The following is a 17,605-nucleotide window of genomic DNA, read 5'->3' as shown; positions in this document are numbered from 1 at the left end:
GGTTAATGATCGTTATAGTAACTCAGCAGAAGTTGGAAAGAAAAAGGGCAAATAGACCCCGCAAAAGGGCTATTTTCTTTTCTTATCGCTTTTATGTTTTGACTGATTATGTTACAGGTCATGCTCCTGCCCGGTTGCCCATCGCGAGCAACCGTTGCAGTTGTGCCATATAGGCACTTGAAAACAAAGGTGACAACTCCAGGCCGTTGGGGAATAGTGGCTGAAGAGAAAAGTTGCACATAAGCACAATCATTCGACCCAAAGTCAGGGCCATGTAAAGCAGAGACAGTACAAACAGAGCAATGCAGTCCCAGGCTTGCAAGCATCCATATATGCCACCGTGTCCATTCCTTGTCCAACGACGCCGGCAAAGACATGAGAAGAAGACGCTCAAAAGACAGAGATGACGCAACCAGCAATCACAACAAACCCAGACCACCAGTCAAGCAAAACGCCATTGTACCACATAGTATGTGGATATTTCGTGTAATACAGCATGCTAATTATCCGTGACCATATCTGCCCCAAAACATAAAGTAGGAGACGAACCTTCCTTGCCGCTCCCAAAGATCGCGAATCATATCTGAAGTCCAGCTGCCCGCAGGCCAGCACGTTTCGATGGAACTTCACATTATCACATAACAAACAACGCGGCTCAGCAACACATCATCGAACTTAAACGGTACTAGAGGTGTATCTAGCTTTGTGTAGGAACGCCGGTGGCTTGAGAAGCACCACGACCGCCCCTGATACCGCCGCGTCCACGAGCGTTGTTATAGCCCCGGTTGTAGCCACCTCGGCCTCTTTGGCCTCCGTAGCCTCTTCCTCGACCGCGGTTTCTGTATCCACCACGGTAGCCATCGACACTTCCCTGGCCGAAAGTCTCGATGTTCCTCTTCTCTTCCTCGCCACGCCATTCCCGGCCTCTGCCGGTGCCTTCCTCGCGGTCACGGCTTTCGCTAGAGATATTGTCGAAGAAAGACGACTTCTTGTTATAAGCAGCCTGGGCGAGAGTAGCAGCGCCATCTGCCCCCGTCTGCGCCTCAGCAGTACCGTTGACATGGTCTTCAGGCTCAGCCACCGGAGAGCCGGAAGCAATAGCCTCCTTGAGGAGATCCTGTTTGTTGAACTTGGCATTCGCAGACTCGAAATCATAGTCGGTAGTTGGGACCTCAACCTTCTTGGTCTGCCCCTGGAACTGTCCGCGGTGAGCACCACGTCCGCCTCTGGCATTCTGGTATCCACCGCGCTGGCCACGGTTGCTACCGTCAACCTTGACCTCACTCATCTTCTTAGTGAGGTTGTCAACAGCAGCGTTGGTCTGCTGGGGCTTATTCTGCGCGTTTGGCTGAGGCAGTTTAGCCATGGCAGCAGCCACAGCAGCAGTCGCAGCGCGAGTGGCTTCAGTGATGGCAGCCTGTGCCGAGCTCTGAGATGCAGCATTACCAGCAGGGATGTTAGGCACTGCCGGGATGACTGGCTTCACGGAAGGATTCGCAAGAGGAATAGCCGGGACAACCCGACCACTCTTAGGACCATTAGGTGGCACTTTAGATGGAGTGGCGGGGCCAGCTGCAGCAGAAGGGGCAGGTCCAGAGGTGGGCTTCGCAGAAGCCTGGACGGCCTCAGCCACAGAGGGCTTCGACTCTACTGGCGGTGGAGGGGCAGCGCCCTGGCCAGGAGCAGGTGTCACAGGCTTGCTTGAGGCCTTGTCACCACCTGGGAGTTCAGAAGTGGGTTGAGGAATGGAAGGGGCAGAACCGGGTGTTCCAGGAGCACGGGGGCCAACAGGTCGCTGACCCGGAGCTCCAAGCGGCATTTGGGGTGGGAACTGGCCTGGTGGCTGAGGGAAACCCTGCCCGGGAGGGGGATACCATCCTGGTGGTGCACCGTAAGGCATACCCGGGAAACCCGGACCAGGAGGGTAACCAGGGGGGCCAAAGCGCTGACCATAAGGAGGATAGAAACCTTGAAATTGCGGTTGCTGAGGATAGCCAGGAGGAGGCTGGCGAGGGCCTGGAGACTGTTGGGGCTGCTGAGGCCGGGGCAGAGCCTGAGGAGGCCCTGGACGGGACATGCTCTTCAATAAAGGTCAGCATAGGTCGCAACATATGGAAACAGATAGTCATAGGTTATGTGGATGGAGGTCATCAGAAGGAAGGCAACGGAAATATCAACAAGGATTTGCGCATTCAGAACAGGTCTGTGTTTACATCCGAAATGATTCATCATATGACCAGGGGATATCCCATTAAAAGGAAATTGTGAGGCTGGGAGGGACGAGACAGAGACTTACCCCTAGAATGGCAGGGTCATTTGGCACCTGAGGAGGCTCAGGCTGGTTGTTCTCCTTGTTGTCCTCTGCTACACTGATGTCTTTTACATCGCTGCCTCGGAAGACAATGTATTCATAAACACTTGTGGACGCAGGGATCTCCTCTGCGGGGTTTCCACGTCGCCCTTCCGTGCCATGAGAGATGACATTCTCGAGGGCAATCGTGGAAGCTTCGGGGTTAATCTCATGTAATGTGCCCACATAACTGGAGGAATCGTCAGTAAAAGGTGCTATTGCGAATGGAAGTCCAATAGGTAAGCATACCGGATGTCACTCTTGGAGATGAGGTTGAACCGTTGACTGCCTGCTGTCAGCTCGAGCCCAGCCGCACAATGCCAGATTCACACGCAGCGAATCCGAGAGACTGACCCTATTAGATGGTTCATGTCCATGGTGGCGGATTGCGCGAAGTCGCGCGGGTGAAGGGGGTGAGAGAAAGGAAAAGAAAGAAAGTGGGAATCGTGAAGGTGTAGTAAGGATGGAGAGTTCAAATTCGGGCTGAGCTGTTTGTGGTCAAAATGAACCGGTGCTACGGCAGGCGGCAGAGACCAGCCAAGCAGTCTGGAGACACGGTTCCGGAATGGTTGATTGATAGATAGTTGGACCTTTAGCTACACGGACTAGTGCGGCCTAAGCGCGTATACACTGGTCATTAATAATTATTTACCAAGGGAAACGTTTCCTTGCGTATACCAAGTGGGCTTTCATCTCTGTGTCAACCAACATCGACCTTTGTGCTGCTTCAGGATGTCTCGCTCCGCGCATCGAGACGATTTTTTCCAGACTACGTCCGTTAGCGACCGCCTCTCGCTTATTTTATAGAGCTAGTACTAATTCATCGTCCAGCGCCTCTCTCGAGGAAAGTGATAGGAAGGCCGCGAAATCTCGCAACACCGCAGGGAATCCCATAAGACTGCAGAGTAAGATTCTTGCTGTGGCCGCGGATCCTACGAGGAATGGCTTCGTGTATGTGGCAGAAAGCGCCGGTGCAGTGAGGAGGGTTGCATTAGAAGTAGGAGCGCGGTGTCCCTGAAGAGAAGAGGATACAGCTGATCTGACCACATGCATAGACTGGTGAAAGTGACGCTGTGTTCAGAGGGCCAACTGCGCCTGTTACCAGTCTTTGTTTCAGCCCTGACGGGAAACTACTCTTTGCGGGGTCCTGGGACAAAACAGTCTGGAGCTGGGATATTGCTACCAGACAGCCAAGGACCCGATATCAGGGCCACGCTGACTTTGTGAAGTCTGTTACTGCTGCCAGAGTCGGAGGCCAGGATGTCCTCATATCCGGCGGATCTGACGCAGAGATTATCGTTTTCGACATCGCCAGCGGCTCTCGGCTTCACGTCCTCAAGGGACATGCTCGGGGAATCCAGGATCTAGCCATTGACCCAGTTTCTCTCGAGTCTGATGGCTCCAAGCTGGTCCTCTTTAGCGCTGGAAGTAATCGGGAGATTCGCCGTTTCAATATCCCTCCTCATACAGGTGATTTGAGCGACGCGGACGCTCTACTTGCGCATGAAACCAGCGTTTACAAGCTGTTTTTTGACGCTGACGGCGATCTATGGACAGCGTCTGCCGACAAGACTGCGAAATGTCTCATCCGGGATAGTGACTGGAAACCGGATCTGGTTCTTCAGCATCCAGACTTTGTCAGGGATGTTGTGGTTCACGACCCATGGGTCATCACAGCATGCAGAGACGAAGAAGTTCGAGTGTGGAATAAAGCGGTATGTTCTATTCTATCCCTCTTCTTGAATGATCACTACCCCTAACACGCTTAGACGGGCGAGCTCTATCATACATTCTCCGGTCACTTTGAGGAGGTGACTGGGCTGCTTCTTGTCGGAACTACTGTAGTCAGTGTCAGCATTGATGCTACGATCCGACAATGGTCCCTGAAACCGGATGATCTCCAACGGGCAAAGGAAGAGTCCCAGAAAAAGAAGCCGGAGGGTGAGGAAGCGCCTCAGCAGGAATCCATGCTCACAGAGGAGGAGGAACGCGAGCTTGCAGAACTGATGGCGGATGACGATTGAGTTGGTTCAGTGGATATTGTTCTTGATGATAGATGATGTGATGAGCGTACGGGAACTCCCCGGTAAATAAGTAAGTATCCCGCGTACCTACCGAGTACATAGCAAGATCGTATACCCGCGGACGGGAGTGTCTTTGATAAGTCTGCAACCTGCATCCAGATCGCAGTAAATAAATAGTAATCCATACTATAATATACTAGAATACTAGAACACTAGAATATTAACACTAGAATACTACGATACTACGATACTGCCGACGCTGACCCACGTGACGAGTGCCTGATGTCAGTTACTAACAATGACGCCCGCATGCCGTCGATCGACCGGCCGACTCGGGCTCCACATCCGATATTCCATACACATACTAGTAACTACTAACATACTCCCTTGCCAGTCCGATAACGAGCCGGTCTCGAGGCTGATCTCTTGGTTTCTCAGACGTCGTTTGTGCAGCTTCAAAGAGACAATCTGAGCGCGCTGCGAATTTCATCCGTGATTGACTGAGAAGCTGCCTCATCATCCGCGGCTGCCTTCCAGATCCGTCGCATTACTAACTAACGGGTGCTTCATCTGCCCCACGCCCCTTCCCAGAATTGCGGTGCTCGTCGCATCGCGACCATTGTGTGATAGCTGCTTGTTATCTGTCCCAGACACTGTAGACGATCGCGTGGAACCGGCGACTGACAAGGAGAGAAGAATATGGCAACTCTATCCAGCATGCAGATCGACAACCCAGGCGGTGGAACGGGACAAGGGCCCAACCTGGTCAATCGGCTCCATGAAAGCAGGTCACCATACGTGAGTAGCCCGGTTGGCCGCTGTGTGTAACCGCCACACTCACTCTCGTACAGGTCAGAGGCCATATGCACAATCCAGTTGCCTGGCAGCTTTGGGACTCGCAGTCAATTGATTTGGCGAGGAGATACAACAGGCTGATCTTTCTGAGCATCGGCTATTCGGCATGTCACTGTCCGTTGTCAAATTCCCCGAATGAGATGCTCAAGCAGAAAACTAACAGACTGCCAGGGTGTCACGTTATGGAAAAGGAATCGTTCATGTCTCCGGAGGTAGCCGCGATCTTGAACGAGTCGTTCATTCCTATTAAGGTGGACCGAGAGGAGAGACCAGATGTCGACGACGTGTACATGAACTACGTGCAGGCCACCACAGGTTCTGGAGGCTGGCCACTGAACGTCTTCCTGACACCGGACCTCGAACCCGTGTTTGGAGGCACGTACTGGCCTGGACCCAACTCAAGCTCGCTTCCTCCTCGTGGGAGTGTAGATGGCCCCATCGGCTTCGTAGATATCCTCGAAAAGCTTCGAGACGTTTGGCAGACACAACAACAAAGGTGTCTGGAGAGTGCCAAGGAAATCACGAGGCAGCTGAAGGAATTCGCGGAGGAAGGGACACATTCTCAGCATGAGCCTCGCGAGGCTGACGAGGATCTGGAGATAGAGCTCTTGGAAGAAGCCTACCAGCACTTTGCCTCCAGATACGACTCTGCCAATGGTGGATTCTCGAGAGCACCAAAATTTCCCACTCCAGCAAATCTAAGCTTCCTTCTACGACTTGGTTTATATCCTAGTGCGGTCTCTGATATTGTGGGTGAGACGGAATGCGCCCAGGCGACGGCGATGGCGGTTAATACGCTCATTAAGATGGCTCGGGGAGGAATCCGCGATCATATCGGACATGGCTTTGCGCGGTACAGTGTCACGGCTGACTGGGGCCTTCCCCATTTCGAGAAGATGCTCTATGATCAAGCACAGCTCTTGGATGTGTACGTGGATGCATTTCGGGTGACGGCTGAACCGGAGTTACTGGGTGCCATCTATGATCTCGTCACTTATCTGACGAGCCCTCCTCTCCAATCTGCAGCCGGCGGTTTCTACTCATCCGAGGACGCTGACAGTTTCCCAACCCCCAACGACACAGAGAAACGGGAGGGTGCCTTTTACGTGTGGACGTTGAAGGAGTTCAAGCAAGTTCTTGGGCAGCGAGACGCTGGCGTGTGTGCCCGTCACTGGGGCGTCCTTCCGGATGGCAACGTCGCTCCTGAGAATGACCCGCACGATGAGTTCATGAATCAAAACGTCCTTTCTGTCAAGGTGACCCCGAGCAAACTAGCCAAAGACTTCGGGTTGAGCGAAGAGGAGGTTGTCAAGATCATCAAGTCCGGGCGGCAAAAGCTCCGCGAATACCGGGATAAGACCCGTGTCCGTCCTGATCTAGACGACAAAATCATTGTCGCGTGGAACGGACTTGCGATTGGCGCACTCGCCAAGTGTAGTATACTACTGGACGAGTTTGACAACGCAAGGGCGGTCCAATGTAGAGATGCAGCAGTAAAAGCTGTTAATTTCATCAAGGGTAATCTCTTCGAGAAGAGGACAGGTCAACTGTGGCGCATTTACCGCGACGGTAGCAGGGGAGATACTCCAGGATTCGCAGATGATTATGCATACCTAACAGAAGGCCTTCTTCATTTGTATGAAGCTACCTTCGATGACAGCTACCTACAGTTTGCGCAGCAGTTGCAACGTGAGTCTACTTTCATATCGTCCTTCCTGATGGGTTGCTGACAAGTTTCTAGAATACCTCAACACACACTTCATCGCTGAGGGCCCTGATTCTTCGTCTGCTGGTTATTACACGACGCCGGCAAATATGACGCCGGGAGTTCCTGGGCCTATCCTCCGTCTTAAAGGAGGCACGGAAGCTGCGACGCCATCCGTGAATGGGGTCATCGCACGGAACCTTCTTCGCCTGTCAGCGCTGCTCGAGGAAGAGAGCTACCGCAAGCTTGCACGCGAGACGTGTAATGCATTTTCGGTTGAGATAATGCAGCATCCGTTCCTCTTTGTGGGACTCCTCGATGTCGTGGTCGGACTAGACCTCGGTGTCCGAACCGTTGCCGGTATCTTATCCACGGCAGATATCACCTCGTCCGCCATCCCACGTGGAGATGGAGTGGTCAGCAAATCCGACGAGCCGGTCTCCGCCCGAGACTTGTTGATCAAGAAAGCCCGAGACGAAGCAGGACCAGCGACGTCCACATCGACCGCTGCAGTGTCCCTCTTAGACATCCGGCCCGCCTTCGTGGAAGATATGGCTTCGAACACATCTATATGGCTGAAGGGGATGAATCCGCTCTTCAAGGACCTAAAGCCGGGCCAGCCGCCGAAGAACTTCTTGCTGGTTTGCGAAACCGGCAGCTGTCGGACGATCGATGTATGATGCTGAAGGGCGAAACCGGGCGCGAGGAAAAAAGAAAAGGAAAAAAAAAAGAAGGGAAGGTCGAAAAAAAGGATCTAGTTCAGTTCATTATGGCGAGGCGCTGCGATGGTGGCGCGATTGGAGCATTTTTGAGTGGTGTTTGGTGTGCATTGCATTGGATTGCGATTTATTTTGTCGCTATATCTGTTTGAGTAACATTTTTGTATTTACTATCTCAGCATCATAGATGGAGGTTTCTTTGACTACTTTAGAAGGTCTGTCTTGCGGAATATTTATGCATGCTCCACCAATGACATTTATCTTGACATTTATCTTTATGACTTACCTACATGCTGCTGTCTCTCTCAGTCCTCGTCGCTCCCCTCAACCGATCAAGGACAGGAATAGAATCAACTTCAACTCCCATCTTCATACCACATACAGTACATGTAACCAGACGACACGAAACACAACCCAGAGTAGAGAGCAGCAGCATCTCCAGCCCATTGAGAACCAAATGCCTGGAATGCCACAGCATAAGAAGCGATATGAGATCGATAACGGACCCCTCCCTCCAATCCGTCATCCTAGATACGCCACTGATAAGGAAGGGCTAGCAGACGAAAGAAAGGAGGTTGGGAAGCGGGGAAAAACCGATGTACCTATCTATCTATGGTAGGATATCTGGTATGTTACAGAATCGCTTGCTTGCTTTTGCTTCTACTCCGTGCACTACGCGACAGACGATCAATTTGCAAGGAGTGGAGATACATAGTTAGCGTTAGCATTACTTACGGTAGATCCCATACATAATCTTCCCGGCGGCGGGGGAGAGAGAAGGTAACGAGACGCGATAAAGGCGAACTTTTTCATACATTCCTTTCGACGTCATTGATGGGTCTTGTTTTTTTATATAGTACGTAGTATGTATGTAGTATGTAGTATGTAGTATGTACATAATCTACGTACTCTAAATGTGACTGAGAGCACGTGGAGTGTGCCACGGATTGGAATGAGGGGGAAATAAGATACATATGTATGTCTCTGAGAAAGCTAAGATTGTTGGAATTCTAGAGGAAGAATTGATGGATGGATGGATGATGGGTGGTTTTCTACAGTAGATAAGTTATGGATATGAGTCGAAGAATCGAGGAGGTCCTAGTCAAGCTCTGAAAATCAGGCCGCCTTGATCGAACGATGTACTGTAGATCTTGGATGATCGAGATCGATTGATCTGCACACTATACTATCTATTGCTGGATGTGCGGGTTGGACACGGACTGTGTGTTCGTAGCTAGTTAGTTAGTTATTTATTCTTACTACGTATTACTATTTCAGAGAACGCTGGTCAGAGCGAGTATCTAGAGTAGGTAAACAATAATATATCATACACCTTGCTTGATGGTGGTTTGTTTCTGCTCGTTGTTGAACCGCTTCCAAACGTTCTCTGGTTCGTGTTTCCATTCCTGAGAGGAATTGTCGAACTGGTCCCATAGCCCGGAACGGCTGGACCCGTTGGCTGCCGAAGGAGCAGAGCGGGAGGCGGCGAAAGAAAAAAGACTTGTAAACCGCACAATTGGATTTCTGATACTTTCTCCAACTTTGGGACAGCCAAGTGGACCGTGTTTCACGTTGTTTGTTTTTTTCATCGAACTTCGAACTGGATCAGATGCGGCTTTTTGGTGCCGTGGAGGTCGATTGGTTGTTTGCGAATCGAATCTGGACAGTCATACGATCTGAAACGACTAAGATATATTGAGTGCTATGAGATGGCGTAAATGTGGCATTCGATATACGCAAGTATGGTACCTAATGTCCTTGTCCTGCGGAGAATTTGGAGAGGGAGATAGCCAATTGTTTCTGCAGGATCTGGGATGAGGATCGCATCTTGATCCTTCTACCTAACTTGGTTGAGTAATGGTAGTTAATGGTAATAGTAATACTGTTTATTAGTATCGTTTTACGATGAGAGAAGGTAGATGAGAGAAATTGCTCGATCAGAACGGTCTGGAACAGTCTGTCTGGCCATCCGAGAAGCCGCGGAACAACAACTCCGACATGGTGGTGCGTGCCTTGGGAAATTGGGCATGGACCTGGCGCTTAAGTAAGTATTACAGTAGCTAGTTAGTTAGAGTCACATAATTAAACAGAGGCAAAGCTAGGATGGTAGAATTGTTTGGCTGAGAAACATGATTTCATGAAGCTGTTTGTTCCAACGCCAGGAACCGCAATAACAAACGACAAACATATCTCAGTAGTAGTACATCTGTACTGCGTCCATCACAATCTTTCGACCAAGATCTTCGAGAGCCAGCCCTGGTGGATGCACCGCTCGGGATATCCCTTCAAATCACGGAGATGAGGGGTCCAGCGCCAGCTAGCTTGACCTTCTCGCCAAATGACAGCGCCATCGTGCCTGGCACGGCTGCATCGACATCGCGCTAGGCCAGGGGTTGGAGTCGTTGAACGCTCTCACCAGCACAGATCGCCCGCGCCAAAACGTCCGCCACCCCATCATAGTGTCCACCAGCGAAATTGATTCTCCCTCCGTGGCTGCTGGCGACTGGCTGTCGCTGCAGGGCAAGGGGCAATGGTGAATCTGAGATCCAGCGGCTCCACAGTGCCCTGGGACGAGAGATCCAGCAGGTTGAAAATGCATTCGGGTGGCTGTCTCCCAGGCATCGCGCGTGTGTCCACTATCTACGCGGGTGGCATGTAGCTCTCGCTACACGCTCAACCTGTGGTCGCGCCGGGGAGCAGGATGGTGATAACCCCGCCGTACACGAGTATGTACGAGACTACGAGTAGACAAGCAGAATGTGAATGCTGGCAGTTCCCATCGGGAGGAGAAGTGAGTGATATTGCTTCGTGGAAGGGCGCATCCCGGCGCATATACAAAACGAAGCACCCCGGACGGAGGAGGATGTCTGGACTCTGGAGAGAATATCACCAACGGACGTCAGGTTCAACAGCAATTATACTAAACGTGAGCTTGTTCGGCACCAAAGCCGGTGTCATATTGGCCATTGCTCCTCGTCTGGTTTCACGGCAAATTACAGCGCGTTATATCGCATCCCTATATCGTAGCGGTCCCGCCATTTGGGCCCCGGCTCCCGTTCCTTTCCCCTTTCCCACTTGCCTGGCGCGACTTCATCTACAACCTCTCTTCGTCTCTGCGAGAAGACTTTCTTTCGTTGTCGGCTCTTCTTCCTCGCGGCCTCGCTTCTTGTACGCTTTTTCACTCTTTCAAAAGTGCTTCAGAAGCAGTCACTCCTTTTTGCTTTCGTCCATCAGCCTCTCCAACAAACAAGCAGTCGATCTGCGTCAGTCACGGTCTCCCAGTCCATCGGTTTCTGAGCAATATCGCAAAAGATTCGGAAAATCAATCCAGGACTCTGGTCTTTCCTTATACAGCTGTATCTGTCGCATTCGAACTACTTCCTGTGGAAGCCCTGCCAGTCGATCCCTGAACAACTCCGTCATTCCCTGATATAGTCAAAACATTTCTAAACCACCATCACAAAATGCGCGCCGCAGTTCTTATCGGCGCTCTCTGCGCCGTGGGCGCCATGGGCTCGCCGCTCCAGAAGCGTGTTTACGAGACTGATCTCAGCATCGTCACGGTCACCAGCACTGTCACTGGAGGAGAGCAGGCTGCCACTGCAGCTCCCGTTCCAGTGGAGCAGAAGCAAGCCGCTGAGCCTGCGCCTCAGGAGCAAGCTACGACTGTGACCTCCGCCTACGAGTACACCGTGACTGCTACGTCTTCTCAGACATCCGCAACTGAGGTTGACCCCGTTGCGACCTCTGCTCCTGCTCCTGCTCCGGAGCCTACCACGACAACTGCAGCCCCCCAGCCTGCGACGACTTCTTCTTCCTCCGAGGTCACCACCGCTCCGGCCCCTACTACTTCGTCCACCACCAGCGCGGCTCCTGTTACCACCTCTTCTGCTACCACCTCGTCTGCTGCCCCCAGCCAGTCCAGCACCAACGACGACTACCAGGCGATGATCCTGGAGAACCACAACATCCACCGTTCCAACCACTCCGCTTCCGCCCTTGCTTGGTCGACGGACCTTGAGTCGACTGCTCAGCAGCTGGCTGACGGCTGTGTGTACGAGCACAACACGTGAGTTGCCTGGGATGAAGATGTCAGCAAGGAGAATTGGACTAACTTGGCTATAGTCAGATCGGTGGTGGTGGCTACGGTCAGAACATCGGTTACGGTATTTCCGCGCAGAATATCGGCATGATGATCACCAACCTGATGTACAACGATGAGTTCGACTACTTCAACAACCTGTACGGCGAGGCGAACCCGGACATGACCAACTTTGAGAAGTGGGGCCACTTCTCTCAGATCGTGTGGAAGGGCACCAAGGAGGTTGGCTGCTACACCAAGGTCTGCAACACTCTGCAGAACGTCGATTCGGATGGCCCCATTCCTTTCACTGTTTGCAACTACAGCCCTGCAGGTGAGTCTTGACACCTTTTCTGTTGAGATAGCTGAGCACCACGGATACTAACCTTGGATCCTAGGAAACTATGCGGGCGAGTACTCCGACAACATTGCCAGGCCTCTGGGTCACGCTTTCTACGCTGTCGCATAGACTGCTCAGGCCTGAGGCCGTCATTGCATGATGGCCCGCTCCTCTCGTTCTTGCGCTCGAGTTCGGTATACATAGCCTTCAGTTGTTCACATTCTTGGCACGTATTTATTCTCGGGGGTACCAGGATGTTCCGGTCTGTGTCTGGACACCCTGCATGAATCAGTATTTGGACCGCAGGCGAGCCTCGTCAACTGCCAATAACATATCTCGTCTCCGGCGTATGCGCAAGCTGGCCGCCAGATCTCCAGTGGATATACATCTTTTGTCTTCACATCTCATAGCTTTTTTGTGTGTGGCATGCGTCTTGAAACGTCTTTCGCGACAGGGTCGCCCGGCCGCCGTTCTAGGTGCCTAGCCAAGACTTGGCGGAGGCTCCCCCATGGGGATTCATCCACCAGTGACCAGCCCAAGCCTATCCAGGGACGGCCGGGGGATTGTCCGGGTTGATGTGTGACGTATGGTTCTGTTCATCTTCGCTTCGTCTGTCTATATTGTCTAGCTAAAATGTCCGAGCTCGTTGCTCGTTCTTTGTCACGAATATGCAGTGCTTTCCCTCGCGACTGAATAATACGTAACATGAGCCATTCTCGTCACGTAGCGTGTGGTCGAATCGAATAATAATAATAATGGGTCCTCCGGTGTAGCATCTAACTGCGTTCGTACAGCTCATCGTCATGTCCGCTGCAGGCAAACGCAGTCAGATCGGCCGAGCGGTCGAGATTCGGCAAAGACTCGTTCCCCAGTCGGCGCTTCGGCGATTCTAGAAAGAAGTTTGTCCCCCACGTGACTCCCCACCGGGGCCCCAGGATCTCCCTTCGCCCGAGACGTCATCGTGGCAGCTAGTTCGTCCATAATCATAACGAACGGTTCGGCGTCAGGGACCATCAGCGACCAGTGCTATCGCCAAGTTCGCTCTGGGTTCAAGGTTGTCATCATCGAAACCCGCGTACCCGGAATTGCCACTGACCCTTCTCCGCATCCGCTTGCCCCCGGGTTGAAGAACAGGCCTTTCTGAAAGCGAACATTCAAACGAAGCCGTCCACGAAGCCCTCCAACGAACGCTTCGACAGCTGATTTGATCTTACATTTCCCTCCTCTGATCCGGGGTTAAGACGCGAGAGGCGTTGAGGCAGTCATTATAAGAATCAATCATACGAAGACTGCATTCAAAATTTCCTGGGACAGTACAATATTCGACCGTCCTGCTGCTTTTCCATTTTTTTCGCTCCCTTGCCCTGTATAATAATAGTCCTCCTTTGCGTCACAAACGCCAGCGGGTCTGTTGTAAAGGGGAAAAAAAAAGAGGGTACGTTATCTCCCAGCATCATTCCCACATATCTCCATTATTCCATTTTGTCTGCCCTGCCCTTTGCGACTCCTCCCTGGCGCCCAGGTGTACAGGAACGGCACAGTGCATTGCAGTCAATAATACCCAGCTAGTGTGTCTTGTGCATGACACTTTCTCCTGTCATCCGTTGGACCGTTCGTCCTGGTTTGCACGACCTAAAATATGCCCGTCCACAAACGGCCCTTTGGGTGCTGACGAAGGAAGTATAGGGAAAAGCCCTCCGTTGCTCCGATACCATCCTTTGGCTCCGTAGCCTCGGACGCCTAGAGTATATCCAGTCAAGAACCGAGATCCACTCCACTTGAAGCAACATTCTTGAAGTTTGGTCGAATTGTAAGTTTTCCTTTTCCCCTCCAGCGCACTATTTTCCCCTTCAAACCGACGCGCACGTCTTTCCATCCTTATGGTCCAGATGGGGCTTCCGTGAGGATCACCACCCCCCCCAGACGGCGGGGTAGGAAGACTCGGAGATGATCATCCGTTTCCCGCTGGAGATATATATCTCTGGGCTTTCGCTCTTACCGTTGCTGGACTTTTACTCAAGAATCCCCTGATTCTCCTCCCTTGCCCATTACAATGTCTCTTTGAGCATCGACTTATTTCCCCCCTTTGCAATCTCCATGCCGTCATACTGCCTGCAGGATTGCCATTACTTCTACCGCAGCGCCCTGCGTCTTCTATCAATTCCTACTTTTCTCGCTTGTCTCTACGCTTGATATCCGTTAGACCGAAGCACGTGCTAAGACATGGCTTACTCTTCAATGGCAGTCCGCTGTTTTACTTCTCCGAAACCTCTGGGTGAGACGTTAGGCCGGAACACTCAATCAACACTCGAGTACAGGATGGCCGTCTCCAACACGTCAGCGGCCATCAAGGTCGATACTTTCACCGAGAATGAGAAGAATCAGACACCAAACGGCACCGAGACGCCGCAGAAAAAAGGCATCACCTTCGCCAATCAGGATTCGCTTCCCAAGCTTCCCATCCCGGACCTTGAGAGCACCTGCAAGAAGTATCTTTCTGTTCTAGAGCCCCTGCAGAGCCCAAAGGAACATGAAGAAACAAAGGCTGCTGTGCAAGACTTCCTCAAGACAGACGGCCCCGAGCTGCAGGAGAAGCTCAAGAAATACGCTTCCTCCAAGACGAGTTATATCGAGCAGTTCTGGTATGATTCTTACCTGAATTACGACAACCCCGTCGTCCTGAACCTCAACCCCTTCTTCCTTCTCGAGGATGACCCGACTCCGGCAAGGAACAACCAGGTCACCCGAGCTGCATCCCTCGTCGTCTCGGCGTTGTCTTTCGTTCGAGCCGTCCGAAGGGAGGAACTCGCCCCTGACACGGTCCGAGGCACCCCTCTCTGCATGTACCAGTACTCTCGTCTGTTCGGAACGGCGCGAGTACCTACTCAGGATGGGTGTGTCATTGGACAAGATTCCGCTGCCAAACACATTGTCGTCCTCTGCCGCGGCCAGTTCTACTGGTTCGATGTGCTCGATGACAACAACGACTTGATCATGAGCGAGAAGGATGTTGCTGTGAACCTGCAGGTGATCATCAACGATGCCCAGCAGACGCCCATTCAAGACGCCGCAAAGGGTGCTCTTGGTGTTTTGAGTACGGAGAACCGGAAGGTGTGGTCGGGATTGCGAGAGATCCTTACCAAGGATGCTGGATCCAACAACGCAGAATGCCTCAACATTGTCGACAGTGCCCTCTTTGTTCTCTGCCTTGATTACACGGAACCATCGAACATGGCAGACCTTTGCGCGAACATGCTATGTGGAACCAGTGAGGTTGTCAAGGGCGTTCAGATCGGTACCTGCACCAACCGATGGTACGACAAGCTTCAGATCATTGTCTGCAAGAATGGAAGCGCCGGCATCAACTTTGAACACACCGGCGTGGATGGCCATACGGTCCTGCGTTTTGCAAGTGATGTCTACACCGACACCATCCTCCGCTTCGCAAAGACTATCAACGGAAACGCACCGAGTCTGTGGGCGACCACCAGTCCCGACCCAGCCAAGCGTGACCCGCGCAGCTTTGGCAATGTCAGCACCACTCCTCGCAAGCTGGAGTGGGACATGGGTCCGGAATTGAGCATTGCTTTGCGATTCGCCGAGTCGCATCTGGCTGATCTCCTCCAGCAGCACGAGTTCCAGGTCCTCGATTTCGAGGGATATGGAAAGAACTTCATCACGTCGATGGGATTCTCCCCTGACGCTTTCGTCCAGATGGCGTTCCAGGCCGCCTACTACGGTCTGTACGGTCGCGTGGAGAACACATATGAGCCGGCAATGACCAAGGTCTTCCTCCATGGCCGAACGGAGGCTATCCGTACGGTTACGCCGGAGGCGCTGCAGTTCGTCAAGACTTTCTGGGGCGAAAACCCGCCCGAACAGAAGGTGGATGCGCTGAAGAAGGCCACGGAGAAGCACACTGCTCTGACGAAGGAATGCTCGAAGGGGCAGGGTCAGGACCGACACCTGTACGCGCTCTACAGCGTCTGGCAGCGTTCGTTCGACGAGGCCCACTCTGTCAGCAACAGTGCGGAACTCAGCTCGAACGGCTCCTTCAGCCCTCTAGAGAACGGCTCGATTGGCGATTCTCCGAAACGGTCGTCGACTCCGTCGGAGGACGGTGCGTCGTCCAACGGCTATGGCAGCGTCCGTGGCATGAGGAGCGTGCCGATGACCCCCGCGATTTTCAACGATGCTGGCTGGGATAAGATCAACAACACCATTATTTCGACCTCCAACTGCGGCAACCCGTGTCTGCGCCACTTCGGCTTCGGCCCGACCTCGGGCGATGGGTTCGGAATCGGATACATCATCAAGGACGACTCGATCTCCATCTGCGCCTCGTCTAAGCACCGCCAGACGGCCCGACTGATGCACACGCTTGAGTCGTACCTGCTGGAGATCCGGAAGCTGCTGCGCATGACGAACCGGAAGACGATGAGCCCGCGGACCAGCCGTGCGCGCGAGATGGAATCGATGACGGAGCGCTACCACGGCGATTACCGACGCGGCCGGATCATCCGGGGCGGCGAGGTGTACGTCCGGGGTACGGATACGCCGACGACTGACAGCGGGGAGATGGATGAGGATGGCATGGGTGGATGTAAGTTTATTCACGATCATGACGATGATAAAAGATAAGAATAGTTTACTGACTGGACCCACAGATGGCTTCTTCGATGCGGGAATGCTGCTGCACGCCCTCAAGGGGCTCCATGCCGAGCGGGAGCGGGGCGGCGAGAAGCCCCAGCGACGACGGCCAGTCGGCAAGAAGCTGTCGCTAACGGATTATTGATTTACTTGATATATACATACGTATATATACGCCTTTTTCTCTGATCATTATCGGTGATGGATACCACGTGCATCTCTCGCATGGCGCTTGCATGGATCCCGTGTATGATGATTACATGCTGTGTTTGTTGTTTTGGTTTCTAGCGAGTTATACTTCCTCATCTTTTTTCATACTGCTCGGTTAGGATACCTGGAGCTCTTTTGATGACGTCTTTTGGTCTCTATGTATATGCGACGGTCATATGTATCTGCGAATCTATGCAGCGTCTGGTAACAATTGATTTCTTTCTACTATTCTCTCTTGTATTCCGGACATGGATGGGCGGGCGCCTAGGCCAAGCGATCCCGTAGTCTGGTAGATCTTCGGATGGTTCCGTATCGGAGACATGCTGGCTCCCCCGCTTGGACATCAAGGGCAATCTTGGCTTCATGCCTTATCCATGGGGTGGATCGCCCGGTGGAGAGGTCAAGAATCATTTAGCCGCCATGTCGAGTTCGAGTTCGATATTATCGCTGTACGGTGACACCTGTCGTAACATGATGATACCTAGGTGACTAGGAGGCGGTATACGATAATTACTTATTGCTATAGATAGTTCCTCTCTACCTTGGCATCCCTCTCTGAGGTCTCATTCCTCAAACTCCGTCGCAGACCAGGACAACATATATAGTCTATGGTCAAGTAAGTAAGTAAGTAATGATAACTAGCAGATTTCAGCCTAAAAGATGCGGGCAGG

General features: G+C 52.4%; 5 protein-coding genes across 5 annotated transcripts; 4 read left to right on the top strand and 1 right to left on the bottom strand.

Annotated features, from left to right (window-relative positions):
* Positions 1–537: 537 nt before the first annotated feature.
* Positions 538–2,920, bottom strand: C8Q69DRAFT_329916 (putative G2/M phase checkpoint control protein Sum2). The gene is made up of 4 exons (XM_028627458.1): positions 2,705–2,920; positions 2,600–2,635; positions 2,297–2,540; positions 538–2,080 (listed from the first exon to the last, which is right to left on the bottom strand). The coding sequence occupies exons 1-4, from the start codon at positions 2,725–2,727 to the stop codon at positions 698–700; spliced, it is 1,686 nt and encodes a 561-aa protein (XP_028483278.1). The 5' UTR covers positions 2,728–2,920; the 3' UTR covers positions 538–697.
* A 28-nt stretch (positions 2,921–2,948) lies between these two features.
* C8Q69DRAFT_474265 (WD repeat protein) lies at positions 2,949–4,576 on the top strand. The gene is made up of 4 exons (XM_028631116.1): positions 2,949–3,123; positions 3,182–3,347; positions 3,406–4,065; positions 4,120–4,576. Exons 1-4 carry the CDS (start codon positions 3,083–3,085, stop codon positions 4,372–4,374), a joined length of 1,122 nt encoding a protein of 373 aa, XP_028483277.1. The 5' UTR covers positions 2,949–3,082; the 3' UTR covers positions 4,375–4,576.
* On the top strand, positions 4,577–7,932 carry C8Q69DRAFT_474263 (DUF255 domain protein). The gene is made up of 4 exons (XM_028631115.1): positions 4,577–5,172; positions 5,226–5,343; positions 5,401–6,918; positions 6,971–7,932. The coding sequence occupies exons 1-4, from the start codon at positions 5,074–5,076 to the stop codon at positions 7,612–7,614; spliced, it is 2,379 nt and encodes a 792-aa protein (XP_028483276.1). The 5' UTR covers positions 4,577–5,073; the 3' UTR covers positions 7,615–7,932.
* Positions 7,933–11,091: 3,159 nt separating this feature from the next.
* C8Q69DRAFT_329866 (CAP domain-containing protein) lies at positions 11,092–12,465 on the top strand. The gene is made up of 3 exons (XM_028627457.1): positions 11,092–11,722; positions 11,779–12,068; positions 12,133–12,465. The coding sequence occupies exons 1-3, from the start codon at positions 11,118–11,120 to the stop codon at positions 12,201–12,203; spliced, it is 966 nt and encodes a 321-aa protein (XP_028483275.1). The 5' UTR covers positions 11,092–11,117; the 3' UTR covers positions 12,204–12,465.
* Positions 12,466–14,297: 1,832 nt separating this feature from the next.
* C8Q69DRAFT_405844 (carnitine acetyl transferase) lies at positions 14,298–16,869 on the top strand (the record flags this gene model as incomplete). The annotated part of the gene is made up of 3 exons (XM_028628093.1): positions 14,298–14,426; positions 14,454–16,677; positions 16,742–16,869. 3 exons carry the CDS (start codon positions 14,298–14,300, stop codon positions 16,867–16,869), a joined length of 2,481 nt encoding a protein of 826 aa, XP_028483274.1.
* Positions 16,870–17,605: the final 736 nt, after the last annotated feature.

The sequence above is a fragment of the Paecilomyces variotii genome, assembly GCF_004022145.1.
Source record: "Paecilomyces variotii strain CBS 101075 chromosome Unknown C8Q69scaffold_9, whole genome shotgun sequence".
Taxonomy (NCBI): domain Eukaryota; kingdom Fungi; phylum Ascomycota; class Eurotiomycetes; order Eurotiales; family Thermoascaceae; genus Paecilomyces; species Paecilomyces variotii.
Note: the sequence above shows the minus strand (reverse complement) of the source record. Positions and strands in the feature narration are given on the sequence as shown.

Excerpts from the sequence above, each read along its gene's own strand:
- C8Q69DRAFT_329916 (XM_028627458.1), bottom strand. The coding sequence starts at position 2,727 with ATGGACATGAACCATCTAATAGG. Across the intron at positions 2,541-2,599 it reads ATCTCCAAGAGTGACATCCG|TTATGTGGGCACATTACATG; the intron begins GTATGCTTACCT and ends CGATTCCTCCAG. Across the intron at positions 2,081-2,296 it reads ATGACCCTGCCATTCTAGGG|AGCATGTCCCGTCCAGGGCC; the intron begins GTAAGTCTCTGT and ends CCTTTATTGAAG.
- C8Q69DRAFT_474265 (XM_028631116.1), top strand. The coding sequence starts at position 3,083 with ATGTCTCGCTCCGCGCATCGAGACGATTTTTTCCAGACTAC. Across the intron at positions 3,124-3,181 it reads GACGATTTTTTCCAGACTAC|CGCCTCTCTCGAGGAAAGTG; the intron begins GTCCGTTAGCGA and ends TTCATCGTCCAG. Across the intron at positions 3,348-3,405 it reads TGAGGAGGGTTGCATTAGAA|ACTGGTGAAAGTGACGCTGT; the intron begins GTAGGAGCGCGG and ends CCACATGCATAG.
- C8Q69DRAFT_474263 (XM_028631115.1), top strand. The coding sequence starts at position 5,074 with ATGGCAACTCTATCCAGCATGCAGATCGACAACCCAGGCGGTGGAACG. Across the intron at positions 5,173-5,225 it reads ATGAAAGCAGGTCACCATAC|GTCAGAGGCCATATGCACAA; the intron begins GTGAGTAGCCCG and ends ACTCTCGTACAG. Across the intron at positions 5,344-5,400 it reads CGGCTATTCGGCATGTCACT|GGTGTCACGTTATGGAAAAG; the intron begins GTCCGTTGTCAA and ends ACAGACTGCCAG.
- C8Q69DRAFT_329866 (XM_028627457.1), top strand. The coding sequence starts at position 11,118 with ATGCGCGCCGCAGTTCTTATCGGCGCTCTCTGCGCCGTGGGCGCCATG. Across the intron at positions 11,723-11,778 it reads TGTGTGTACGAGCACAACAC|TCAGATCGGTGGTGGTGGCT; the intron begins GTGAGTTGCCTG and ends ACTTGGCTATAG. Across the intron at positions 12,069-12,132 it reads TTGCAACTACAGCCCTGCAG|GAAACTATGCGGGCGAGTAC; the intron begins GTGAGTCTTGAC and ends CTTGGATCCTAG.